This window comes from Camelus dromedarius, chromosome 29, assembly GCF_036321535.1.
Source record: "Camelus dromedarius isolate mCamDro1 chromosome 29, mCamDro1.pat, whole genome shotgun sequence".
In the NCBI taxonomy this organism is placed as follows: domain Eukaryota; kingdom Metazoa; phylum Chordata; class Mammalia; order Artiodactyla; family Camelidae; genus Camelus; species Camelus dromedarius.
Window position 1 is genome coordinate 18,118,516 of NC_087464.1, and position 27,792 is coordinate 18,146,307.

The 27,792-nt window shown below is 43.1% G+C and overlaps 1 protein-coding gene across 1 annotated transcript; it reads right to left on the reverse strand.

Annotated features, from left to right (window-relative positions):
* Positions 1 to 27,201, reverse strand: BNC1 (basonuclin zinc finger protein 1). The gene is made up of 5 exons (XM_031440669.2): positions 27,156 to 27,201; positions 11,792 to 11,891; positions 10,525 to 10,760; positions 6,649 to 8,513; positions 1 to 2,264 (listed from the first exon to the last, which is right to left on the reverse strand). The coding sequence occupies exons 1-5, from the start codon at positions 27,162 to 27,164 to the stop codon at positions 1,580 to 1,582; spliced, it is 2,895 nt and encodes a 964-aa protein (XP_031296529.2). The 5' UTR covers positions 27,165 to 27,201; the 3' UTR covers positions 1 to 1,579.
* Positions 27,202 to 27,792: the final 591 nt, after the last annotated feature.

The window sequence follows — 27,792 nt, forward strand, 5'->3', positions numbered from 1 at the left end:
ACAAAAAGTGTGTCATATATTTTATTAAATCATAGAAAATTCATTTGTATACAAATTTTTCCGCTTTCAGGAAACTGGAATACTAAACAGCTGGGTAACAAAACAGTTGAACGATATATCTCACTTTAAGCAGAGACAAGTTTTAAGTTGTCACATTTATTTTTTTAAAAATTTTGAAATAATCAGTAACAGCATTATTGGCATTTTCCACCTTTGGGGCAGAGGAATAATATCTCTTTTAACCCCCCCCCCCATTCTCTTTAAGGATATTTTTCATTACTGAAACCAACCTTGAGTTTAAAAGGTGGTTAACTTTAAGTCTTAAAACAAAATCAATTTCTTTTTCCCTCCTGTGGGCTTGTAGGGTATTGTAAATGCTGAATTTCAGGAGATGGTCTCCTTTCACAGGACCGATTAAGCTCCTTTCTTACAACAGCAAATGTGTATAATGGTGCAGGATATATTTTAGAATAAGTTAAATATTAAGACATACAGTATGGCAATAATGTCCTATTTTTCTCTCTACCATTTAAATTCGAAAGTTCATTCTAATCTTACACATTTATAAAAGGGTGAAGACTGAGGGATCCAGTGATACTGAAAATGCACAACCACCATCAGAACCGTGTTCTCTAAACGCTTTGGCTGACTATATACAAACGGTCCTGCCAGACCTGCATTCGTTCCACGGGGGATCTAAATGAACAGACTCTGAAGTTCACCAAACGAAAATGGGCAGTGGTTTTGAACTTAGGCTGTCACGCGTTCTGCTTTTGAGCAGAGACCCAGAGGTCACACTGACATGCCTCAAATACTCACCCCAAATACTCACATAACATAAACACAAATTAAATATTATCAGACTTATTTTAAATTAAATTGAAGACCACTATTTTTAAGTGCATGAAGTATTTCTCCCTTAACTTCTTGAACACGTGTTACAGACAAGAACTAACATCCATGTTCCTATGTATTAGAGGCCAACCTGCTTCCTCTGAGAACTCCCTGGAGTAACACATGAGAGACTGGGGGGTGGGGAGAAGCAATTCTCCACTTGAAACGGAGGGAATAATCTCAAATAGTCATTTTTCCCAAACTCGAGCCAGGATTTCAGACTCATTAAAGCAGGAACTGGAAAAAGTGATCTTTGGGACTGGCTTCTGGTGTCACCTATGGTGACAAGTTTGTTTCCCTAAGACACTTGATTGGCCCTTAATACAACAAGCCTCACTTCAAGCCGCCCTTAGGTCCTGGGCCCCTGTTGTCAATGTGCAGACCTGGAGCTCTCCCAGGGAATGTGTAAACAGATCTGGAAAAAAACTCCGTTTCTGCAAGCTTTTGTTATGTCAGTGAAAAACCTCTTGGGGTAAGAAAAATAATAGGAAACGCTGCCCCAGTGACAACTTCCCACAAGGCTTATCTTTTGCTCATCCTGCTGTAGAAGGCCATAGTCAACTCAAATATTCTTTGCCTGGCTTGCCCCAAATGGTATTCGACAGAGTTAGAAACATTTCTTTGGACTATTTTATTCCTGAATTGTGACAAACGGTTATCTGAGCAAATGTGGTACACCACCTTGTTACTGGAGGTGATGTGGAGAGGAGGCCAGGCTTTTGTGCAGGTTGGGATTCTGGCTGTGTCTGTTTCGACTGCGCACAGACGAGAACATCGTGTTGCAGCCTGGGACTTTGCATTTGTGGAGCTGGCGGAGGTGCACGGTTTTGTAGTGGGCCCTGAAGGTCCCTTTATTACTGTATGTCTTTTGGCAGAGGTGACACGTGATGGGCAACCCAGAAGGCAGGCTGGCGAGGCTCCGGTCGGCCTTCTCCATCAGGACGCAGATGGGATAGTCATCTTCCCCGGGGGCCAGGCTCGGCCCGTCACAGTTCCCATCGCTGTCCTCCATGAGCATGGCGCCCTCCTCGCTTGCCCCATCTGAGTCCCAGGAGGAATGGCTGCTGCTCTCTGACTTCATGCTTGAGGTAGTACTCAAATCCAGGACAGTGCCCTCGCTTGGCGGACCAGAGTTGTAGCTCTCCAGGCCGGCGCTGTGGACTTGGGCTATCGGGTAAACCAGACTGCTCATCCGACTTGTTCCCTTGAAGATGACAGATGTCTGGGAGGCTTGTGGTGTGAAAGCCACATCCTGATAGGCCTCCTTGGCCACGTCTTTCAGAAGGTAGGCTGCACGGAAATGGTCTTCACCGCTCTCCAGTGCTTCTGGGGTCAGCACTTTTTGGTGGAGGTTTAGGTTTGAACTGTGTCTACAAGAGTGAAAAGATGATTAGCAATGGACTGTTGTTTGGTTGCTTTAAAGACAGGTGTCATTCTGAGTAGAGTGACACTGGGCAGGGAGCAGGAAAACCCGCAGCATGGGAGAGGTGATACTGAGGACTCGGGACACAATGTGTGTGTAGTGGACACTGCCCGCTGCGGTCTACCGCCTGTCACAAGTTAGCATTTGACCAGGGAAGTCGACAGAGTATGTAGTTCTCTTCAATGTCCACAATCTGATTGACATGTAACTTCTTATACCTCATCTTTAGAGAATGACTAGACCACTTCAGTTAGGCCAATTCAACTGGTACACTGGAACCAGGAGATCCCAGAAGAAAACTGGTCACAAACAGTAGGAACTAAGCAGAGGACTTCATTTCAATGAAACTGGGAATTATTATCTTCTGGAGCTGCACTGTCCACTGTGATAGCTACTCATCAATGGCTACTGAGCACCTACAATGTGGCTAGTGTCATTATGTTGAAATGATAGTATTTTGGATAGACTGAAATAAAATGTTACTAAAACTTGTTTTACCTGTTTCTTTTTACTTCTTTAATGTGGCTACCAGAAAATTCAGAAGTTCCTATGTGGCTTGCATATGGTCTAGAGCATTTGTATGCATATCACCACAGAAATTCTATGGGTGTGAAAATCTGACTGGCTAGAAATAGTACATGTGTGCGTGAGGGTGTATGTGTGTGTGCACGCATGCACCTGGTGTGCGTGTGCTGAATTTAGTTCATATTTGCAACATTTCACTATATACCAGACAGGTATTTTGCAGATGCAGCACTGTGAGCATACCGCCAATCGTCCACCCAATGATTACTCCTGAAGGGCAGATAATGAGTATCCATTATGACACATGCCGTTTACTCCTAAGATATCATTTGGATGTAACTTGTTAATAAATGTTGGCCTTGCTCAAAGATCCCCTAAGTTCTGACGAGCAAAAACAGCCCTTACAAAGGGGTACAGTCCTAAAGGTGACTGGAGAATTATTCCGGACAGGAAAATACCTTTCCCAATGAGATGAGAATGCATGCCAGGGTCAAACTGGGAAAACCCCCCTCAACAAAATAACAAAGAATCGAATTTTCTCTTCTATATCTCCAAAGACATATGGGGGGTGTTACTCATAAAATGTATAAAATTTATTACTCAACTTCTCTTTTTTATCCGCTTATACATTCTTTTTTGTGACATAATCAGAATTATACTTCCGGATCACCCACTTTGCAAGTAGCTCTTCACAACTGCGGCTCTGCCCTGTGATTATGTCAGCATCCTGGGCTGAAGGGGCAGGTATGTCTCGGCAGAAAACCAGACACTAGGCTGACATATAGGTTCTACTACTACATACAAGTGGTCAAAAAAAAGTGAGACAAATACATTTACTGGAACCTTGTACAGAAAGATCCCTGATGCAACAAAACAAACCTCTGGGCTCAAATCCCCAGTACCCCATGAACATCAAGAGCTAAACCGTGAGCTCCCCTCTCTCCTCCTTAACCATTCTCAGAGAGCTAGATGAATTTCCTGAGGTGCCATGTCCCTAAGACCACCAACCACCACAGCTGCAAAAACCCTGTGGACCATGTGTCAGGCTTTCTGCCTCCAGGACTTTGCTAATGCTATGCCTGCTGCCCATGTCTGCATTTCTTCCCTTCAATCTCTACCTCCCTGTCCCATTCTTCTGTTCGGTTTCTGACTATTTAGATTAGTTGAGACCAGTGGTTTTCAAAGTGTGGTCTGGGCACCCCTAGCGGTCCCTGAGATCCTTTCAGGATGTCTGTCAAGTCAAAACTCATTTCATAAAAATACTGAGACAGTGGGAAGGGTATAGCTCAACTGGTAGAGCACATGCTTAGCATACACGAGGTCCTGGGTTCAATCCCCAATACCTCCTCTAAAAATAAATAAATAAGTAAACCTAATTACCTCTCCCCTCAAAAAAAAAAGCCACTGAGACATTATTTCCCTCTTTCAGTTTCATTCTCTCACTAGTATAGAGTTCTCCAGAGACTACATGGAGCAGACTGAATACAGAAGAAGCTGATATGAGAATCGAGTTGTCTTATATTAAGCCAGACACTAAAAGATACTTGGAAAAATGTAAAACAAAGCTACTTCCTAAGTTTTTGTTCTGGGAAATGCAGTTATTTTTCATAAAAACATTATGTTAACATAAATAATAGGATTATTACTTTAAGTGATGTGATACATGTAAATTTTTTTGTTTTAATTTCTAATACAGTAAACATTGATGGGGATAAACCCAAATAGACAAAAGCTCTCGCAGGTCCTCAGGTTTTAAGAATTTGTAAAGCAGCTGTGAGACCAAAGCATTTCAGGGCCGCTGGTTTAAACATATCTCCTTTCAGAAATCCGTCCCTAACTTCTCAGAGAGTCTGGTCAGGTGTCCTCCCATGCGCCCACAACAGCCTGTATTTTACCGTCACGTCTAGTGGCCACCACGTTCAGCTGTAATCATCTGTTTACTGGTCTGTCTCCCACACTGGCCTTCGTGGGCAGGGGCTGTGTCCAGAGCACCTAATCCAAAAGGTTCTTCAATATTTGTTGGCTAAATAAGTACCCAAGGTCCCTTCCTGATGGGTCCTAGTAACTGCTGTTGGCAGCAGTGGCGGCTTGAGGAGAGGAAGTTAGTTATCCTTATAGAGATGCAATTCTCATCTCTGACTCAGAAAAATGGTGGTGGACCCAGGCCTGTGCACCAAGTCCTGTTTAACATGGTATCATTTTAACCACAGATTCCCAGGAAAATGCAGCCCAAGTTCTAGACTACTAGAATTAGTGGTTTTACAATTAGAATGCAAGATGCTTTCCTATGGTGGAGGGGGAGGGTTGTATCACAAATAGGTCAGAAAATATTAAATACATGAAAAATAAATGTAAAATAAAATAGTAGCTTAAATTCAATATGCCTTCTAACTTAGTAGACAGTGTAGGTCAGAACAGTATCATAGTGATCAAGGATAAGCTGACCAATATGATGATCTCTTCTTTATAATAACAGCTTATTCATGAACAAACACTCCTTTTGGAGGAGGGTGGAGGAGGACTGGTTCACTAATTAGGGTATCCTGGTGCTTTGGTGCAACTTCCAGCTACAGAAGACAGGAATTTTAACTAATATCACCCTTGCTCCATCCTCTTTGCTCAAGACAATGAGGGTGTTCTTATGAGCCCCGTTCAGGAATGTGTGTGGGAGTCTATACATTTCCATCCCCTTAATAAATCAGGCACTACAATTTGGACTAAGGTGATGGTGGTGTTGAGCTGCTTCAAGTCAAGCTTGTCTGAGCAAATGTAACATTTCAATATTCTGTGAACCACTTAGCATCTATAATGCTGTGTTTCATCAGAGAGCTCTGGTCCTCTCCTCAAAGCCTCCTGGGGTCATCTTTTGGTATGCTTCCTCTTCCCTTTATGGGCTTGGGAGGAAGGTGACCTGAAGAAGGGTTGTGAGACTCAAGTTCATCAAGAAAAGCACAGGCAAGGTGGTAACGCCAGTGCTATGCCCCCAGAGTGATGAGTTATACTCTACACCCAGGCACTTTGTAAACAGCTTGACTCTGTGTGTGGGGCTCATGAAAACCCAGCACTGACACACTTCTCATCTTTCAGCCACACATCACAGACCCTGAAATAACCTGCTAATTGCCTTTATTCTTTGATATCTTAATATTTGAAAAACCTTCCATCAGGCAGTTATTCTTTCTTTTTAAACATAGTGGTCAACTAGAAATCAAAGAAAATATTTCATTCAGTGGACTTCATAGAATAAAATTAAAATCTGACAAATTTTGAGAAACTACAATCCTAATTTTAAAAGTTCCCTCCTAATGTGTGCACTAGTTCATGACCCCTTATCCCAAACCCCTGGGGCCAGATGTGTTCCTGAATTCAGACTTTCTCAGACTTTAGAAAGGCAGAATGATGAATATACGGTAATATCATGTTAATGTCCCCATAGTAAATCCATTGATATTTCTGTACGGAATATATATAAAAACCCACACAAAGGGAGAATTAAAAACAATAAAATAGCCTCAGATCATTTCAGGTCAGTTTTGTGGCCAAATGAATTTAAATTTTGGAACTGAAAATTCAGGAATGTGGATCTACAGAACACAGTTTCTCAATCTATGGTCCCTGGAACAGCATCATTGTCACCTGGGAATTTTGAAATGCAAACTCTCACATCTCGTCCCAGATCTACTGAAGCAGAAATTTTAGGGGTAGGGCTCAGCAGTCTGTTTCAACAACCCACCAGGTGATTCAGATGCATGTTAAAGTTTAAGAATCACTGCCTTGGAAGAAATGATTGCCACTAGATGTCTTACCTGTCTCTGCTCCTGCGGGAAGGGAACGTGGCCTTACAGCCCTCCACTGTGCACACATGCGTTTCTTTGGCGTGCATGTTCTTGTGATGCATTTTCACACCACAAGCATTTTTAAAGGTCTTCTTGCAGATGTCACACTGGAAGCGATTTTCCTCCTTCTGCCTCGATAATGCGTGCTGACCCATGTGCTCCAGCTCTTTGGGATCTTCAAAACAAGGAAAAGCCATTCCTCGGTTGGACAAAGCACTGAAGAGTCCCCCGGCCAGGAGGCGCTGCTGCAGTTTGATGTAGTCAGAAAAAGGAACACAGGGCTCCACCCCAGGTGTGAGGTAAGGTTCACGGCCATCCTCCTCCCCATCCCGGGGCACCACGGTCAGCACCGACGTGTGCTCAGTCTCCCTCTCCAAGTTGTGTGTGGCCTGCTCGGGGGTTCGGAAGATGGCTCCACTGGACTCCAACACCGGTTTGAGATGGCAGGGCCTCTCTCCTTCAGGGCAAGGCTTCCCTAAACTTCCTGACGGCGTGTGCTGCTCCTCGGGGACTCTGTCTGATTGGGGACTGCAGGCCTCCAGCTCATCTTCACTGACCACCTGCAGGGGCATGTCTTCATCTGAGCTGAGAGTGTGCCTCTTCTCGTCAGCTACCTCCACGGACTCCTTCTCTATTTTGATGGGCATACTGGACTTTCGGGATTTCTTCTTCGGAAGGGCATCAAATGGCATTTCATTGGAAACCAGCTGTTCTGGGATTGAAGAGGACAACAGGGGGAGGGAAGGCAGCATCCCAGGTGTGTTTGCCAGCTCAGCTGGAGTGGCCGGACTGCGGTAGAAAGGAAGGACCGGCTGGACAGTCTTCAGGTTGGGAAAAAGAACCCCGTTTTGCCCGATACTTGGGAAGGCTGGTTGGCTCCTGGAATCCTCCCCTGAACCAGTGTAGCCAGGGAGAGGCCGACAGTCTGGAGAAGTCACCCTGAAACCCGGGCGCCTGTAGCTCTCAGAGGCGGCCAGGTTCAGGCTGTTCCTCAGATCTTTGTCCCTGTTATTTCTGTTCATCGGCATGTGCAGCCGGGGGTTGGGGTTGGCGCTGTGGCGGTTCCGGCTCCTCAGGGAGCTGAACACCATGTTGCAGCCTTCAATGGTGCACTTGTGCTTGATCTTCAGGTGGACGGCGTTGTAGTGGATCTTGAGGGTGCCTTTGTCGTAGAAGGTCTTCTCGCACGCTGTGCAGAACACCCGGCCCTTCTTCGTGCCGAGGCTGCTCCTCTCAGACTTCACTTTGGCCTCGGGGGACAGCTGTGCCCTTTCTAGCTTTGTGACGATGTTGTATGAGCTGGAGTCACTTAAATGGGCGTTATCTTCCTTTTTAGTAACAGCATCTGGACAGTTTAGACACTGCTCTTTTTCAACCTGAAATGGAGTGGACCTGGAAGTTAAGAAGCTGCTGTCGGGGAAAGGTCCGTGGATTTCCTGTTTGGGGTCCTGACTCTGGTCCTGACCCTGCTCCAGCACATATGGTTCGGGCAGTGACCCTATCAGTGCGGGAGGCACAGGGTTGAAGAACTGGAAAGGCAGCATGAAAGTCATGTTGTTTATGAAGTTCTCAAAGGGGTGTATACTGCTGGGGTTTCCTTTGTCCACAGGGGCCGGGAGGCTGGCGCTTCTGTGGCTGCAGCTCTCGATGAAAGCCCGGATATCGACGTTTGCTGTCGAAGGCGGGATGACGACGGACTGCTCTTCTTTCTCTTGAATCGCCATGAGTTCAACTATGGACTTGGTCTCCCCAAAACGGAGGAACTGCTGCAGGGTGGCTACCTCCTCCTCGCTGGTCATGATGCTCCAGTGATCCAGCACCTTTCCTGACGCATCCTAAACCCGAACCAGGATTTAAAAGTGCAATCAATTTACTATTCCTTACCCTTTTCTCTTAGAAAGGAGTCATGTATGTGGTCAGGGCCTCCACTAGCAACAGAGAGCACTTTCTTGCATGTTAGAAAAAGACACCCCTGTAAGCACAGGGCTTGTTGAATTCAGCCCCCACTCACCCTTCTCCCCTAGGACAGAAACTCGGTGCAGAGAATAAACTGCACAAATGTAAGCAGTGGTCCAAAAGAGAGAGATAAAATTATATCACTCAAGCCTAAGGGAAATTGGTGATTATTTTCCATCTTATTTCAAACCAATTGGTTGTCTTGCATTAGGCATAATAATTTTCCTCCACTAAAATTAAAATATGTATCATTTGAACAACAGTAACTTCTTTATCTAAAGAGTATAGATGGGGCAATCAGGCCTAGACACAGCTCAAGTATTTATTCATTGCAAGTTTAATAATCTTCCCCAAGCAGCTAACATCAAAAAACAAATGAACCTGTATTGATCTATTGCCTGTGTTCACAAAGCAGAGCTGTAATTACACTGGAGTGTTGGAGATCTTTCAAACTCTAGCAAGGCCTAACTTTTCCCAAAACTACAATAAATATTTTATCACAGAACATGTATTTGATGGCCTACTGAGATTTTTTACAGTGCATGTAAGAGTTCTGAAGATGATGAGGAATGTAACATCATAAATTTTTCATGTGCTAGAGGTTCAAGGTAATTGATTCCATATTTTTAATCCTAACACTAGAAAGCAAGATTATTAGGATCATTAAATATTGATCTATGTCATAATGTAAGATCATAATGCTGCTCTACATAAAAGGTGGTTTCTAGCCTGCTGGGGGTCCTGATTGCAAGGTGAGCAAACATGTTTCCACAGGAAGACTGGGGCATTAAAAGAGTTAGAAAGAAGTGGGTTCAAATTCTGGGTCTGCCACATATGAGTTGAGCCACTTCAGCAAGATTTAGAAGCACTCAGCCTCTGGTTTTCCAACTGGAAAATGGGGTTAATCTACCTACCTCATGAGATTACTGGAAGAGGGTCTAAGTCAACAAATGGTTGTTATCCGTGTTTGTTTTAATGATATGGCCCATCTGAGTCAGACTGAAATGTATGTTAGTCTTAGAAATACATTCATCCCCCGGTTTCATTGAAATTTTTACCAAAGTTAGCTGACATTTTCTAGTGTAGTGGCAAGGAAGAAAATGCTGCAGCTGTTTCATATGTCAGAGAGATGATATAATTCATACCAGGAAATATGTTCTTTGCTTGTGAAAATGCCTTGATAGCCTCTCTGGATACTTAGCATTAAGGCCTCACCCCTCCCCATCCCCCCAGCATGGTACAGAAAAAGAAATAAAACTACTCCACGTAGGAAAGAGATGAGAGAAGGGATGAAAGGCATGGAATGATGGAGAGACGCAGAGAACAGGCAAGAGGCCGAAAGAGAAGTAGGGGGGGAGAGAGAGAGAGAACGGGCAAGAGCACGCACACAGAAATGTCACAAGATGATGGAGCCTAGGAGGGAAAATCAGCAGTGCGATGGACGCCAGAAGGCTTTAAAGAACAGGAAGGTGTGGCATGAAATTGTAGCTGTTTGCTGTGCCGTTCTGCAATGTAAGTTCCCTTCCTCATCCCCAAACCCTCAGTAAAATCTGAAACAGATGATGTCTTGTGTCAGTAGACGGTCTGGAGATAATAAGAGAAATGGAGGTAGCACCGAGGATGGGGCAAATGACTGTGGAAGAGCCGGCTGAGTGGAACCCAAATCAGAGAGTATGTAATGCTCTCACATCCTAGCTTTCACAGATACCTTGAGGAAAGAGCTGGATTTCTCCCAGAATATGAGGTAGGGCTTAAGCCATTAGAAAAACTATTAAAAGGAAGGATGACCACCAATGGCTGTAGCATTATATAGGCAACTGGGTTACATCTGTTCCACGGACATGAGTTTCAGAAGACATTCTAGGAGAACTGTGCCCACGGTCCCCATACCTGCAGCACGTATCCACGGATGTAATCCTGAAGGGTCCAGTCCAAGGCATGGAGAATCTGGAGGACCTCATCTTGCTTTAATACACTGAAGAGTCGGTCCAGTAGGATTTTCAGGCGAACAGGGATGGCCTGGGTCCCATACAGCATGAGGCTGCTAATATCAAACACCACATTGGACTGGACAATCTCCACCTGGCTTGCTGGATACACAGCAGGGATCCTCAACTTACTTAGAGCTGAAAAATCAAATTGAAGAAATAACATTGTTCAAGATTCTACTTTCAAGAGAAACACTGCACAGGAAGTAGGCTAGAGCTAACTCTCAGTTATCTGTTCCAATAGAAAAACCACAAATATGCAGACAATTAATAATCTTAATAGCTATCTGGTTCCAAGTTACTCACAGGAACTTCTAAAATAAAACGGACTAGCCTGAGAGTCTTCTTTTCTCCCTTTCCTGTGGCATGCCCAAGGAGTAAAATGGCCACAAGTAGGGAAGATGCAAGGAAAAGGGGTAAAAACAAAGGTGGCAGATGCACAATCAAGAGAACAAAAAATCAGGAAGCACGGGGTCTAGGGAAGAACCTGAACTTGGGAATCCAACAGATCTGGGTTTGAGTCCTCGTCTGCCACTTGGAAAGTTAAACCACTGAACTCTATGCTATCCAATGCAACAGCCATCAGCCACATTTAGCTGGCCAAATTTAGATTTAAGTTAACATTAAATAAAATTAAAAATTCAGTTTTCCTGTTGTACTAGTCACATTTCAAGTACTGAGTTGTCACATGTAGCTAGTGTAGGGTTGTCAGGTTTAGTACCTAAAAATACAGGATGCTCCTGTTAAATCTGAATATAAATTTCAGATAAACAATGAATAGTGGGATATAGTTAAGCCAAAAATAGTCATTAGGATATACTTAGGCTAATAATTATTTATAATTTATGCAAAATTCTCATTTAACTGAGCATTCTGTTTTTTACTGAGCAACTGTGGGCTAGAGGCTACTGTATTAGCACAGAACATTTCTATCATTGCAGAATGACAGCACTGAAGCACTATTTTCTACATCTTCGGAAGGAGGTTAATAGACACTTACATAGAATTGTTAAGATTCAAAGAGATAAAGCTCTTAGTCCGTTACCTGGCACACAGCAGTAACTTATAAATGTTAGTTGTCATTCTTAGATATTAAATCCATTCCTGAATAACTACAAGTTATTTAGAGGGAACACTACAGGCCAAGAGATGGGGAGAAATAAAGTTACCGTGGGCCACCCATCCATGTCTGCACTGCTCACACTGACGGTGGTTTATTTTCCCTGGTTTGAAGCTTTGGCAACTACAGTTCAGAGTGCAGCCGATAGCCTGCAAAAGAGAACACAGGGATACCTGGGCATGTTAGTGATGCGTGGAACACACATCACATTTACAGAACAAAACATATTCCTCTACTGAGCAATGTTCACTGAATGATGTGTGCCTATTCTGTGCCAGGCCCAGATATGTATATTGTATCCTGGAAAGAGGAAAAGCTGGCCCCAGATCTGGAGACAGGGAATACTCTACACAGATATTCTGCATGCGAGAATAGGCTAAAACACCAGAACTTTTTGTAAGAAAAGATTACAAGTTGGAAGGAAATATCCTGCTTGTTATTAAGGACATAGAATGGGTGAACAAGAGTCACATTCTCACTAAATCTCGACCAGAGCAGCAACCTTGAAAGGTACATACAGGCTGCCTTGGAACAAGTAAATGCGAGAACGATCAGAACTAAGACTAATGCACATGTGTAATTTGTTACCTGCCACCCCCTGCCCCCCAAAAGGCAGAGGCTGAATATCAAAACAGGTTTGAGGTCATGAAATGGTTGATCATGCTGAGGATGATTCCCTGACTCCACGCACTGGACCATGTGACTGACAGAAAGACATAGGCTGGACAAGCCGTGCACTGATGCCCAGTTGCAGGTCAAAGTGGCAGGTGTGGCGTGGGGGTGTGGAGTGTGCAAATTTACAGCTGAAACAGAAAATAGAGATGTATGTGTCAACAAAGTTCTAGTATTAAGAACAAAGCTTCACACATATTTTTAAGATGAATTTCTCAAAAGGGGATAGAGGCCTGAGGAAAGTAATCTATTATTAAAGAGAAAAAGCTCCCACAGGAGCTCTGTCAGTGAGATTCCCGGGAAGAGCCTCTGGGTGGAATCCATATGATTCAAGAGTCTTGATGCTGGGGAGTGCGTGCGTGTTTGGAGTGAATGAAAAAGCCCTACAACTAAGAGTTTAAACCTCCATGTGCCGATTAAGGGACTATGTGGCCTTGTGTGGGGACAGGGAAGAGGGGAATCTGGCCTAGGACACTTTAAAGAGTATACAACTAGTCTTCATTTAAAAAGCAGTTGCTGGTGGGATTGTAAAATGGTGCAGCCGCTTTGGAAAACAGTCTGGCTGATTTGCACACAGTTACCATATAACCCAACAATTCCACTCCTAGGTATAAGCCCAAGAGAACTGGAAATATATGTACACACAAAATTTGTACCTGAATGCTAAAAGCAGCATTATTTATAATAACCCTAAAATGGAAACAATCCCAATGTCCATCAGTTGAATGGATAAACAAAATGTGGTATGTCCATACAACAGGATATTATTAGGCAATAAGAAAGAATGAAGTACTACAACATGCTACATTGTAGATGAACCCTGAAAATACTACACTGATGAAAGAAGCCAAGTACAGAAAGTCATAGGTTGAATGATTCCACTTACATGAAATGTCAAGAAGAGGCCAATCCACAGAGGCACAAAGCACACAACTGGCTCCCAGGGTTGTGGGGAGCAGGTAGGGATGAGGAGTGACTGCTAATGGGTGGCAGTAGGGGGCAACGGGGTATTCTTTTCCTGTTTCTTTTTATCATTTTTGAAAACAGCTTTAAATTGAGATAGAGTTCATGTATCATACAATTCACCCATTTAAAGTAGAGAGTTAAATGATTTTTTGTATATTCACAGAGTTGTGCAATCAGCATCACAATCTAATTTTAGAATATTTTCATTAATCCCAAAAGGAACCCCATGCACAAGTTTATGGTGGAATATGTTTCCATTTCTTCGGAATATACTCTTAGGAGTAGAACTGCTGGATCATATGGTAACTCTATGTCTAACTTTTTGAGAAACTCCCAAACTACTTTTCAAAGTTTATACTCTGACCACCAATGTATGAGGGTTCCGATTTCTCCATATCCTCACGAACAACAGTTATTGTTTGTCTTTTTTATTGTTGTTATCCTACTGGGTATGAAGTGGTACCTTACAGAGGTTTTAATTTGCATTTCCCTGGTGGCTAATGGTATTCAGTATCATTTCATGTGCCCGATGGACATCTGTATGTCTATTCAGATCCTTTGCCTATTTTTAAATTGGGTTGCCCTTTTAGTACTGAGTTATGAGAATTGTTTATATATTCTAGGTACAAGTTCCTTACCAGTTAAAGATTTGCAAGTATTTTCTCCAATCCTTGGATTACCTTTTCACTTTCTTCATGTTATCCTTTGAAGCACAGATGTTTTAAATTTTGACCACAGTTTTTTTTTTGAGGTGATGAAATGTTCTAAAATTAGATAGCAGTGATGGTTGCACAACTCAATGAATATAGTGAAACCACTCTGTTCCTCACTTTATAGGAGTGAATTTTATGGTATGTGAATTATATTTTGATAAAAATATTATTTTAAAAAATCAGCCCACTACATGTCTGTTAGAATGGTCAAAATCTAGAACACTGACCAATATCAAATGGGGGTAAGGATGCAAAGCAACAGAAATCTCATCATTGCTGGTGAGAATGCAAAATAGTAAAGCCACTTTGGAAGACAGATTGGTTGTTTCTTACAAAACTAAACCCACTCTTCCCATACAATCCAGTAATTGTGCCCCTTGGTATTTACTTAAGGGAGTTGAAAACCTACGCCCACACAAACATGCACATGGATCGTTATAGCAGCTTTATTTGTAAGTTCCAAAATTTGCAAGCAACCAAGATGTCCGTCAGTAGGCAAATGGATAAATACTGTGTATACTCAAATAATGAAATACTATTCAGCACAAAAAAGACATGTGCTAGCAAACCATGAAAAACATGGAGGAAACTTAAATGCATATTACTAAATGAAAGAAGCCAACCTGAAAAGTCTATATACTGCATGATTCCAACTATATGACATTATGGGAAAGGCAAAAATATGAAGACAGTAAAAAGATCAGTGGCTGCCAGGGGTTTAATGGGGGTGGGAGGATGAATAGGTAGAACACAGGACTTTTAGGGCAGTGAAAGTACTCTACGATACTATAATGACAGTAACATGTCATTGTACATTTGTCCAAACCTGTAGGATATACAACACCAAGAGTGAACCCTAAGGTTAAACCATGGACTTTGGGTAATTATGACATGTCAATGTAGGTTCATCAATTGTTAACAACTGTATCCTCCGGTGAGGGATGTTAATAGGGGACGCTATGCATATGTGGTGGCAGGGAGTATATGGGATATCTCTGTAGTTTTCTTTCATTTTTTTTTTTCTGTGAATCTAGAAGTGTTCTAAAAAAACCAAAATGAAGATCTTAAAAAATCAGTGACCTTGCTTAACATTTACATGACTTGACTGTTATCTATAATTTCTTTTGGATTACAATGGGCTTGAACAGTACAAGTAGACAGATTTTTCAGGTGAAAGAATAGCACTCTTCATAACTGAAGTGTGCAGCAGAGAGCAACAATGCTACCTAATCCCTTCAAGAGGCTATCAAAAAACAGGAAATACAGGGGAAAAGGGTTTTGCTCTTTGTAAAGTCATACAATATAACACAAAGAACTCCAGATGATCACAACACTCTCTCACTCTAATAATGCATGATTCCCATCCGGTGAATCCCCAAAGGGTGAAAATTGTTCCACTCTTTTTATGTATAAAGTACACATATACAAAAACAGATAGTATACAGTGTGATACTAAAATTTCACTGGGAGAGGCACAATTAGGAAAAAATTTCTAAAGTCCCTTTAGAGATGGTGGATAATGAAAAAAAAAAGATTGAGAAATACTGTTCTAATGCCACAAATTATTTTACTTTTTGGTTATAGAATTTCTACTTGTATATACATACACAAATGAATTAAATGTATAAATGCACACATCTACATACCTATACACATAATCATAGTTATCTTGACTAGAGGATAAAAACAAGTAATGGTCAATTTCTATCACATACGGTCAAAATCTAAAAGAGCACCTATGTTGCCCAGCTTCTCAAACTTCCCTGCAACTCGCTGAACTCCAGCTCACAGGTGAACCAATCAACAATATTCTCAACAGCGACCAGCACGCTCAGTACTAAGCCTCCGAAATATTTCACCACCCACATTCTATAAATATATGACTGCTTTAAAGTAAATTTTTAAAAGGAGAAAAGTTCTTATTTTGGATTAAGTCCCTCAAGATGCCATCCACTTTTTAAAAACAAGATTTTTAGAACTATACAAAGCGAATTCACATTTCATTTATTTGGACAATAGGACCTGCTTGAATCAGAGAAAGATGTCCTTGAGCTCATACTTCCTCTATCCCCTAAAGAGTCTGCTCAGAAGGCTCTCACTCATACAGAGCCCTCAGGAAACACTGAGTGACACTATCTCAGGTCCAGCACAGCAAAACTACAGAGGGAACAATTCCAAGTGCGTTTCATAGCCTTAAGGTTGAAACTCACTTTTTTCTGCATCTCTTGACACCTGACTCAGGATTTCTCAACTTCAGCATTATAGACATTTTGAGTTTGGTAATTCTTTGTGGTGGGGGGCTGTCCTGTGTATTGTAGGATGAAAAGTAGAATCCCTGGCTTCTACCCACCAGATGCCACAGTAACACCTCCCCCTTCCCCAGTTGTGAAAACCAAAAATGACTCCAGACGTTGTCAAATGCCCCTGGGGGCAAAACTGCCCCCAGCTGAGACCCACTGATCTAACCTGACTATTGAGTTTTAGCAGCTTCTAGTTTAGGGACCGAATTTAAAGCAGTTTTATCTGTAATTCCAATGTATAAATGCTGCTTTATAAGAAACATTCATATGGTTCTATATGAACCTATTTGAATAAGGCTTAATAAAGCTCATTAAACATCTATGGAAATAAATCTCAGAGGAATTATTTATGAACTAAAAAAGCTAATTACAGTGTCTAAGAAAACTTCCAATATTAAAGCCCTTTGGTTTTTCCACGCATCTCAGAATTCCACAGTGTAGTAAAATTATGGCACCATTATCTAAAGACAAATTAAAACTTCTAAAATGAAATCAAACCAAAAAATTCTAATTACAGGACGAAAAGTACTCATGTAAATCAAAATGGAAAACTTTTAAAATGTACATCCTTTCTTTTAGAATCCTGATACTTGTTCCATTCTTCAGAAACATAAAGCAGATGTTTGCAACATTCTGAACTCATCAAGACATGATTATTGCTTTTTACGCACTCATTTTAATCAGACTATTTCCGAATTGTTATTAGTCACTTTGATGTGCTACAAATCAACATTCAAAATTCTGGTTTGCTATTCTGTAACTATCATTCGCTCATTCATTCACCCAGGAATTACTGACACACATAGTATGGGATGGATGATTCAGTTATCTGCAGTCTTGGGATGGAAAGTTATGACCTAGTTTTTAGGTAAATTTGAGGGTCCCATTTCATCTCCCAGACACCCATGACCTGTCTTCAGCTTGGGGAGATGCTGCCATGGACCTCTTGTCAGGAGATGCTGACTTGAACTCCTAGCAGCGGCCAGCCCAGGCACACAGTGGGGTAGGTGCAGAGATATCCACTGCTGGACAGTGCAGGCCTTTGATGGGATTTGAATTATCGAGCTTAAAACTAAAACCTGTTCACTTCAAAGCTGTTTGCATCTCTAGTACATGCAAATATTTTCATATCACTGAAGATAAATCCAGGGGGATATTCTTGGGGGACCAGATGGAAGGTGGGAATAGAAAAATTACAGAGGACTTTTGGGGTTTCCAGATTCAGGGTATTGATGCTTTGAGGGGAGTCATTTGTTATCTGGCTCAGGAACAAAATCCAAATGCATATACCAGACAGGTAGCTTTGTAGGTTCAAGTCACTTAGTCTGCCTTGTCCAATACAATAGCCACTAGCCACACGTGGCTATTTAAATACGAATAAAATAAAATAATCAGTTCTTTGGTCATTCTAGTCACGTTTCAAGTGCTCAGGAGCCACATGTGGCTAGTGACTATTCTGGACAGCAGAGATGAAAACACTTGTATCATCACAGAAAGCCCTACTGGACAGTTCTGAGTCTGATGGTGAGACTAGCTATTCTTCCAGCATCTGCCCTCCCACATGGGGCATCTGTATGTATTAGGTGATCTCATTCAATCCTCGCTGTATCACTGTGAGGAGGGACTCATTCTCAGGAAACTTAAATTTATGGAAGATTTGTACTTTGTCCAAGGTCATGTAGTTCGTGATGTTTATGGGTTATGTATTATATGTGAGGCTTTGCAGTAAGCAATACCCATGTGTCACCTCATTTCTTACCACCATGCTGGGAAGTAGGTATTACCATCCCCATTTTATAGATGAGGAAGCTGAGGAACTTATCGGCTATGAGGATGGTCTCAAATTTAGATACTGGGGGTAGATTATATCTTGAAATATCAACATTTGGTACTAACTGCATTTGTATTTACGATTTTATTTAATTTCAACAGCAACTCTGAGAGTTGGACATTATCATCCACATTCTGCAGATAAGGATATTAAAGTTCCACATGGTAAGGAAACCTCATTCATTGAATAAATGTTTACTGACCATTTATGAGCCAGGCATCCTAAACTCTGGGGGTTTACTCTGGGGATTAAAGTGTTGAACAAAAATGATGAGTTCCCTGCCCTCACGGAACTTGTATTCTAGAAAATGGAGAGAGACAGAATAAACAAGTAAACACACAAACAATACCTTCTCAAAATAAGGCAAGTGCTGTGAAAGAACTAAGCATAAGCAGAAAGCTCTGCTAAGTAATTTTCCCGGGTGGCATGGAAAGGCAGGGGTAGGAGTAAGAAAGTACCTTTTAGATAGAGTCATCACCAAAGGCTTTTGAGGAGGTGACACTTGAACTGAGTCCCAAAGGAGAGCAAGGAGCTAGTGAAGAACCAGAGACTGAAGGTGTGTTTTAGGCAGAGGGCAGAGCACGTACAAAGGCTCTGAGGCACAAAAGAGGCTAGAGTGTTCAGGGACCAAAAAATGGGCCAGTGTAGCTGGAGCAGAGTTAGCAAGGTTAACGGTAGAAAACAGGGGTGAGAAAGGTGACAGAGAGCACTCTGCATAGGATTTTGTAGGGGAGGCCAAGGAAAACAAATTTTGTTCTAACAGTGAGCCTTTGAAAAAAAAGTATGAAACTAATATGATCTGCCTGTTAAAATGACACCTCTGGATGCAAAGCTAGGGAGCCTGAACTCCTTTCCCCTTATCGCACTGAGCATCTTTGACTGGGATGTAGTAAAATGTGCCATTGGCCTCAGGCAACCTGTGTCTTCCTTCCTGTTAGGCATATAACCTTCAGCTCCATGCCTTGGAGTCTTTGACTATAAAATGGGCTGGATATCTGTTCCTGCCTACCTCAGAGGCCTATTAGCCATATTAATGAGGACATACAGATGGAAAGCTGAAAAGACCAATTAGGTAGTTGTTGCTACCAGGCCTACAACATGTAGGATCTTAGATCCTCTGGGTTCTGTCCGTCTGACTCTGCACAGACAAAGCTAATTAAATACCTATGATAAAAACTTCCATACAAGATGCTCCACAATGAATTATTTCTGAAAGAGGCAACAAAACAATTGAAACTCCAAACCAACACCTAGTGACCAGCACTGGGTCTGATACTTGGTAAGCCTTCCACTGGTACTGAGAGAACAATGAATGAATCATTGAGAGAGCTTCCCCATGCTTACTAATTACAGATGCCCATCCAATATTCTGTTGCCCGATCTGCCTTGGTAAAGGAACTTTAAATAATTTTCACATCTCCTTTGGTGGCCAGGTGACCAAGCACTGATCAACGTGTACAAGTAGAAGTTGTTGGGTGGAGCTTTACAGAAAGCTCCTTACAAACAGGAGCTAACTCAGCTGGGGGACGTTTTTGCCTTTCCTCCTTCCTCCTTTTTGGAATGCGAACACGATGGCTGGACCTCAAGGCTGCAACCATGAGGCCAACGATAAGTCACGCCCTAAGGATGGCTCAGCAGAAAAGATGGCAACTATTATTTAGGAGCCTTTTACTAGCAGCCAAATGCAGTCCCTAATTAACACGCTGATCTTCCTACTGACTGTGAAGCGGGTCACAAAAAAATTACGTGAAAAATCGCTAACTACAGATCACTGAGGGCAAGTTTAGAGCCTGTGGTCCTCTCTTAAGTGTGAGATTCTAAGGCTATGCCAGATTCTCAGTTGTAAGAATCAGAATCCCCCAACTTGAAATCAAAGGACCCAGTATGCTAAATCACAAATCACTTTTTAAAAGTCACTGATCTTTAGAATGAAAATGTTTCAAGTTTTTCCAAGCTGTATTTTTAAATGTCGAATATAGAAAATTGCTTTTAATATGTTTGAGACCTAGAAACCTGCAGTGCGTACCAGTTTTTTGATATATACAAGATCTACATACAAGACAATCTATAGCACAACACATTTTCTAAAGTGGCTGGGCCACCCTAAGCTCGGACAGAGGATTTGATTTCTGTTCATCTACAGTGAATTTGTCATTCCCATTCTCTCTGTGTGCAGGGCTAGACTACCTGGTTCAGGAAAATGCTTCATTCAAGAGTGGAAGGTCTCTACCCCACTGCTCCTTGGAGCTGCTCTATCTCTGCCTCTTACACACATTTTGTAGTTCTCACTTCTCTTACTAGAATTGGCTTTTTCTTTCTTTCTTTTTTTTTTTGCTCTCTCCTCTCAGTTTTTCCTCTAGCTTCTCTTATTTTTTATTTTTAAGTTTTTCACTGTTTTTCTAACAAACGCAAACCCACAGAGGTATAACTAGGATCCTGAAAACAGTATCATCATTTACCAGATGTCCCAGGACAACTGGGATGAAGGGAGACGAAAACCCATGAGGTCTTTCGTGAGAGGCAGCTTATCTGCTGCTGGTGGCACTGGACTGGAGAAATACACATGGATCAGGTGTTCATCATGCCATCATCTTCCATTAGTAGTTTAACAAAATGAAATCAATTTATTTAACAAATTGTTTTTGGGGGGTTCGTTGTTGTAGTTGTTTCTAAAGCATCTACCATGTACGGATAACTGTGGGGAGCCTCAGGGAGATGTAAAGATGAGGAATTTCCAGTGTCTGCTCCAGGGAAGCACATGGCTTCATCGGGGAAGAAAAGTCATATATCTTGATACGTCAAGAATTGCTGAATATGATCTGCCAAAAATTAGTGTGAGTTGTTCACTATATTGAAATTTAGCAATTCAAAAGATACTAAAAACAGATGCAAAACTCACTGGCTACCTTTAGAGGATGCTACGGAACCAAAAACTGGTTAACAAAGGGAAAGAATCAAGCGTGTATTCTTTTTTATACAAATTGTACTTCAGGGCAACCAAATCACTGATGAGACAAAGATTCCCTTTACAGAAATATTCCAGTGAATAAGTGAAGAATTAGAACACCAGCATACTGAAATTCTTAATGAAAAAGACAATAACCATGTCACTTGCCTCTGCATGGAAGGATACATACTTCTACATACGAGGTGTTCTTGCTCCCAGAAGTTCAAATCTGAATCATATTCGGCCCTTTGGTACAGGGGATAGAGGAATGTTTAAACGTTATCACGAGGAAGCAATCACCAAAATCCAGACTGGGGAGTACTCTATAAAACAAATGACCTAGCTTTTTCAATAGATAAATTGCAAAGAAAAAAGTAAAGTGTAAACCTACAGATTAAGAGACATACTTCACGGACCATATCTGGATCCTGATTTGAACAAACCAATGGTAATATAAAGTTTACAGGACAACAGAATAAATTTGAACCCTAGAAATTTAATGACATTAAAGAATGAATTGTTAATTTTTTAGGTGATACAGATATATTGTTTTTGTTCTAAAATAGAGCCTTTGATTTTAGAGCTACATATTTAAATATTTATGAATGAAATTATATGAATGCCCAGGATTTGTTTCAAAGGAGTCCAGTGTTGGGCAATTGTGAGGGGAACAGGCAGGGAAAATAGACGAAACAGGACTGGCCCACAGATCATCATTGTTGAATCCCCAAGCACATAACATCAAGCTTCATTGAACTATTCTAATTTTGTTTGAAATTCTCTATAATCAAAAGTGAAAAAAAAAAGATAAATCAAGACTCTATCTCTCCCCAAAATTTTAGTTTTGAGTAAGACAACATAAATGGAGAGTAATGTTATGTAGAGGCCAGAGGAGACTTCTTCCAGAAGGCAGCAGGCATGCTCTCAGCAGTGCATACAACACCGCAGTCCTAGGCATAAAGAAGGCTCACTCTGCACATATGTGTCAAGCCCAGGAACCTGGGCCACAGAGCACAGGTTTCTGTCATGGGCAGTGAGAGCTAGAAAGGCAAAATAGGGTGAGGGTGGGCTGTCCAGATGGGCATCCACGAGTCTCTCTCTTGGGTTCATGGAACTATCAGGGTTCTGAACAATGGGAAGACACTGTTTACTATGAGCATGGTTGAAAGAGGAACCTGGGAAGCCTCAGAAACCAAGTAGGTAGCATTTGCAATATAAAAATGACACTAAAGGAGAATTGACGGGATCTGGTTTCTCACTGCAAGAATGGGGACGAAAAGAGGCCAAAGAATACTAAGAGCGTGGAGAAGGGGGTCTGACAGAGAAAGGGCAGGTGGGAAGTAGAACTCAGGGAACAGATGTTGGGCCAAGTCTACCTGTGAGCAGAAAGTACGCATGACACGCTTATAGTGTTCTCTTGCTGGTTAGTTCAAAGAGGGTGATGGGGAAAATACTTGTTCTTTTGATCTCTATAAATCAAAGTATAAACTCTGTGCCAAAATAATTTAACAGCTGTGCCTTTTTTCTTAAAATTATTAGTTCTAAAAACAGAAAACATAAAAAGTTGAAAAATATGCAAATATTACCTTAGCAACCAAACCAAATATTTCTTCTTTAAAAAAGCTAACAACAAACTATACAGATACATAAATGATACAGATACATTTTTTCCTTTATAATGTAAGTTTGGGAGACCTCAGTTGTAATCTTCAGAAACCCTTGATAACAAAAAAAAAAAGTAAGGATGTAACTGCACATGCAGGGAGCTTCTGGACACAACAATCAGCCTTAGGAAAAAAGTAAAAGCCAAAACAAAAAAGGCATTTACACTTTAGGATAATTTTAACAAAGGTGGCTAGTTACAGAAACAATGCAATTTCACCACTACAAGCTAACACACAATAACAATGAGATTACGAACATCATTAAGTAAAACTTTGCAAACATTTCTTTTTGGGACTTAGAACTAGATTTCAAAAACTAAGTGTAAAAAAACCCCGTAGATTTTCCAAATGAAGTTTTTAAAAAGAAAAGATCAGACTTAATTATGCCATCCTGATCACTGCCTTAACATTCAGCATGGTATATCATGAAACAGAAGTGTCTGTATAAAAATTTTATCTTTATAATGAACAATGAAAGAAATAATCAGACGACGACAGAACAACGACAATGCTTCTGGAAGCTGACATAGAGCCGGAAAATAATCTTGATGTTTGTGTCAGTGTGTACTGAAGGATCACACAAATAATCTGTAAGAGGAATCAAACTAATATAACTCTACGAAAAACAGTTAGCAGCCTCACTTAAGGTTACCTGAGACAACCATTTCCCTCCACACAGGCTGTTTGGACCTGGTCTTCACAATATTTTGTCTTTGTCCATTTGTCCATCTCTCTTTTCTCTCACATTAGCTGGGTGAAATTATCAACCCCACAAGGCAGAGTCTTTCTGTGATACATTAGGCTGGTTTACAAGAAGGAATCTGTGTGTGGACTGTTTGCCTATAACTATGATAAGTTTGAGAAGGTCCCAAATTGGACCCTGGTGAAGCAGGTCTGCTCTGTTCAGACCCACCCTTTCTGGATAAAAATAAGCATGTGTCTGAATAGAGAAATGGGGCCACACCAGAACTTGGAATTTCCAGAATTAGTAAAAAGGGCTTCAAAAAATGACAAAATAAGAGGAAATAAGGTTTTCAGGTGGAAATCCATTTAAAAGGGGAAAAAAAGCCTTTCCAGATGCCCCTCTGTGCAGAATCAGTTATCTTTAACATCTTACAGATAAGTCATCAAAAAATTCTAAAATAAAATTTAAAAATCTATAGACTACTCAGAATAAAGTAATTTAAAAAATTTATTGACTCTTTAAATCTTGATCTTAGATACCAAAAAGATGGATGGCTCAGCACTGAGATTTCACCTTAGCTAGGGTATATCTAGTTCTTTTAAAACAGGGCTGTTTCTGACAAAAGTAACTCATTCTAAATGACATCTGTAGAGGTGAAAATTCACCCTGGGGTAAAGCACGCTCCTCCTGCAAGTAATTTACCTTGTGGAACCTTCAGGGCAACTCTTTAATGGCCACTGTCAAAATAACTTCTAAAGCCATATACAAAAGCTAAAAGACACTCATGCCCCTCACTCCGTATGCTGCGGTTTAGTTTCACGAACAAACTGAACTCTCAGAATGTTTTCCCATTTATATTTATCCCCAGGCATTCATAAATAATAAGTGTATGCTTAAAGAACAATTATTATTTGTTCCACAGGGAAACCTATATGGTTTTTCTCACCCAGTGGGTTGGTTTGTCCTTTTTTCCAAGCTGATGATTCTGAGGTACAGAATGTGGATATGGGCCTGGGACCCAGGCCTGACTGCAGCACCGGAGAGATGTAAAAATAAAAAAATAAATAAAATAAAATAAAATAAAAAATAGCCCTCTATGTAAACCTTATGCCTCCACTGCAATTACTTCATTTTGGTTAACATTTCTAGTGTGAATTACAACCAGAGCAAACAGACCATTGTTTCACATTCCAGTAGATATCAACGGCCAAATAACCATTTCAAACTAACCACTCTCTCTCTCTCTGACTGAAGGAGCATGTCACTAAATCCTTACTATTCTGAAGGGAATAGGATCTATGGGTACAGATGACGTTCCAAATTAAATTATGCAGACGTCTGAACACAGTTACGAATTCCCAAAGTATGGACAGTACTTGTGCTAAGTGAAGATTTCACCACTTCTCAGCATTTAGCTATAACAGGAACATGTTCAACTAACAGCTGAGTTGAAATAGTAATACTATCTTGGTGATATTAAGGTTAGCAAATTAGATAAGAAATCAAATGATGAGTCACATCTTATTCTTTCAGGTATGCCCAAAAGGATAAAGTTATTTATTAAAATTTTATTTTAGTAAAAGTGGTAGTTATCCTTTCACACCTATTTAAAGCAAAAATCAAATCCTGGACAATTTGTAACATTTGAAGTAATATTCTTTTACATGTACAAAATTTTTATTTTGACGCTCAATTTTAATGAAGTTTTAATAATACACATCAAGAGATTTGGGGATAATTGAGAAGCCAGTATATTTATCACTGAACAAATTTTTAACACCTAAGCACGTATTTGCAACTAAGAGTCTTATGAAAAGATCCTATGAAATCCAGTAGCAAATTAAAATAACAAACAAGGAATGAAAGGACACAAGAAAAAAAATGATCTGCTAAATGCTGTTTTTCAATTCATGTACTGTCAAACCCAAATCTTTGCTGCTTTGATGAGAATATATTTTTAAAAAATTGTTGCTCCTTGGGCTCAAAGCTGTAGTAACACATGTTTTCTCCTACACACACACACACACACACACACACACACACACACACACACACACACACTCCCTGACAGGGATTCCCAGGACACCAGTGGGGCCTCTTTTAGGCCCCTTAAGTGTTAACAGCAGAGGCCTGGCTGCGACCAGGCGTCTGGCCGGATTTAAATGCCCTGTCTTCAGAGGACTGCGGTGAGCACGGCCATAAAACTAGGGGACATTACTGAGCCTTAGAGTGTCTGATCCTCCCCTCAACAACACACACACAATTTTACTCATACAATTAAGGCTGCTAGTTGGCATTCCATTTAACTGTCAAAGTCAGACCGGTGGCAGCCCCGCAGCCACAAAGATGCCTTAAATGAGAAGAACATGTTTCTACACCGCATTTGAGAAAGTTTGGCTCCGAGCTATGCACTGATTAATATCAGATCTCCTCCTTCACTCGCCGCTCGACAATCTTGTCACATCTGGCTGACAAATCCTTAGGAGCTTATGCAAAGCCAGGCCGCCGGTGGGGCTGGGGTCTGGCCGGCGGCGCCCGAGGGGCAGCGGGGACCATGCCGCGGCCTCCTCCTCCGCCCCGCGGCTCCCGGTCCCCTGCTCCACCGCCGCCCGGGCGCTCGGGAAGCGAGCGAGCGCGGCGCCCACGGGCCGGAAAGCCGAGTGTGGCCAGAGTTCAAACCCGGGACGCGCGGCCCGGCCGCCGGGCGCTTGCAGGCAGCGCCGAGCCCAAGCGCTTCGTCGGCACCGCCGCCAGCTCCGCAGCCCAGTCCACTCCTGTCACCTGCAGCCAGCCCTTCCTCAAGTGGCCAGAGCCCACTCTGTGCCTCCCACGCGGAAGCACTAGAGCCTTAACCCAATTCCCAGGACGGTCTGACCCAGCGGGAAACCCCCCGCGCGGAACTACTCCGCGCCCGACCGGGCAGGTCAGCTGTAACGTTCATTAAAAAAGCCTGACCTTGCAACCTCCACGCTGTTCTGTCCCGGAAGCTGCCTGACCCGACCTGTCTGCGTCTTCATTTGCAGTTTTGTGCAAAAGATTTGCCCCCCCCCCCCCGCCCCCTGGGCAGGAGCCCCCCGTCACTACCCCTCGCCTGTCTCAGCAATTCTCCGCACGCTCAGTTCTCCGGAAACAAAATCTAGGTAGAAAAACGGTCACTTTTAAATATCAGATGTTTAATTCCTTCTGAGGTAAAAGCAGTTAGTCCCAAAGTCCTGGGACTTAGGTGCTGCTGAGGGGGCGGGAAGAAGTGCGGGGAGCAGACGCCGCAGCCCGAGCACGGCAAGACGGCCGCCCAGTCTCTCCCGACCCCGCACTATCGACGCGCCGAGGCCACCCCGGGGGCGCCGGGGACCCGCCCTGGCCCGCCAGCCCGGGTCGCGCACCGTGAGCGCGTCGGGCGGCTCTGGGACGCCGGGAGGCGACGGGTCTGCGCGCCCCCACGGGCCCTCCTCGCCTCAGAGACGCTCCCTCACGCCCTGCCCCGGGGAAGGGCCGCGCCGCCGCCGCCGCCGCCGCGCAGGTGGCCTCGGGGAGGTGGCCTCAGGCGCGACCCCAGGTACCGACCCGCCCGGGAACCGAGCGGCGTTCCCGGTCGCCCCGCCCCGCCCCGCGCCCTGAGGGGGCGCCGCGCTTACCTCGGCCATCCTGCGGCCGCTGCAGTGCCGGGGCTACCGGCGCGTGTCCCCGGCCCAGGCCGCCCCGCGTCAGCCCCGGCTCGGCGGGCGCCGCCGCATCCAAGCTCCCGCCGTCGGGGCCAGGCGCGGCGAAGTGGGCGGCTCCCCGGGCGCCCCGGCCGCGCGGCGCGGTGGCCGCCCCCGCCCGGCGCGCACCGCGTGTGCCCGCACGCCCGCCCCCTGCGCCCCGGGGGGGCGCCCCTCCCCCTATCCCCTCCCCCTCCTCCTGGGCTGCCGAGTGGCCCGAGGCTCGGGCGCTGCTGCTGCGCCGCCGGGGAAGCCGCCTCCTGCTCCCGCGGCCCACTAACGCGCTAAATCGATGCAGCTGAGGCGAGGCCGTGGCCCCCGCGGACAGCGCAGACCTCGCCGGCGGCCGGTGCGGAGGTGTCTGCCCCCGCCGGGCTTGAAGGCACTTGTCGGCAAAGACACAGACGTGTCCGTGTTTGCCTCTCCCGGGAAAGGGCGAAATGCTCTGAAGTTCTCTGGCTCCCGTCTCGGGGGATGCTTCTGACGCCCTACCTGCCCTGGGGCGCCCTCGGGTCCCACCGCGGCCAACAAGAGGGCTGTGCCAGCCTCGCCACCAGACTTTATTTCCAGA

Bases quoted from the DNA above. Each gene is read 5' to 3' on its own strand.
- BNC1 (XM_031440669.2), bottom strand. The intron at 10,761-11,791 runs GTAACTTTATTT...TTGATTTTTCAG, and splicing joins ACATGGATGGGTGGCCCACG to CTCTAAGTAAGTTGAGGATC. The intron at 8,514-10,524 runs GTATGGGGACCG...GTTCGGGTTTAG, and splicing joins TCCGTGGATACGTGCTGCAG to GATGCGTCAGGAAAGGTGCT.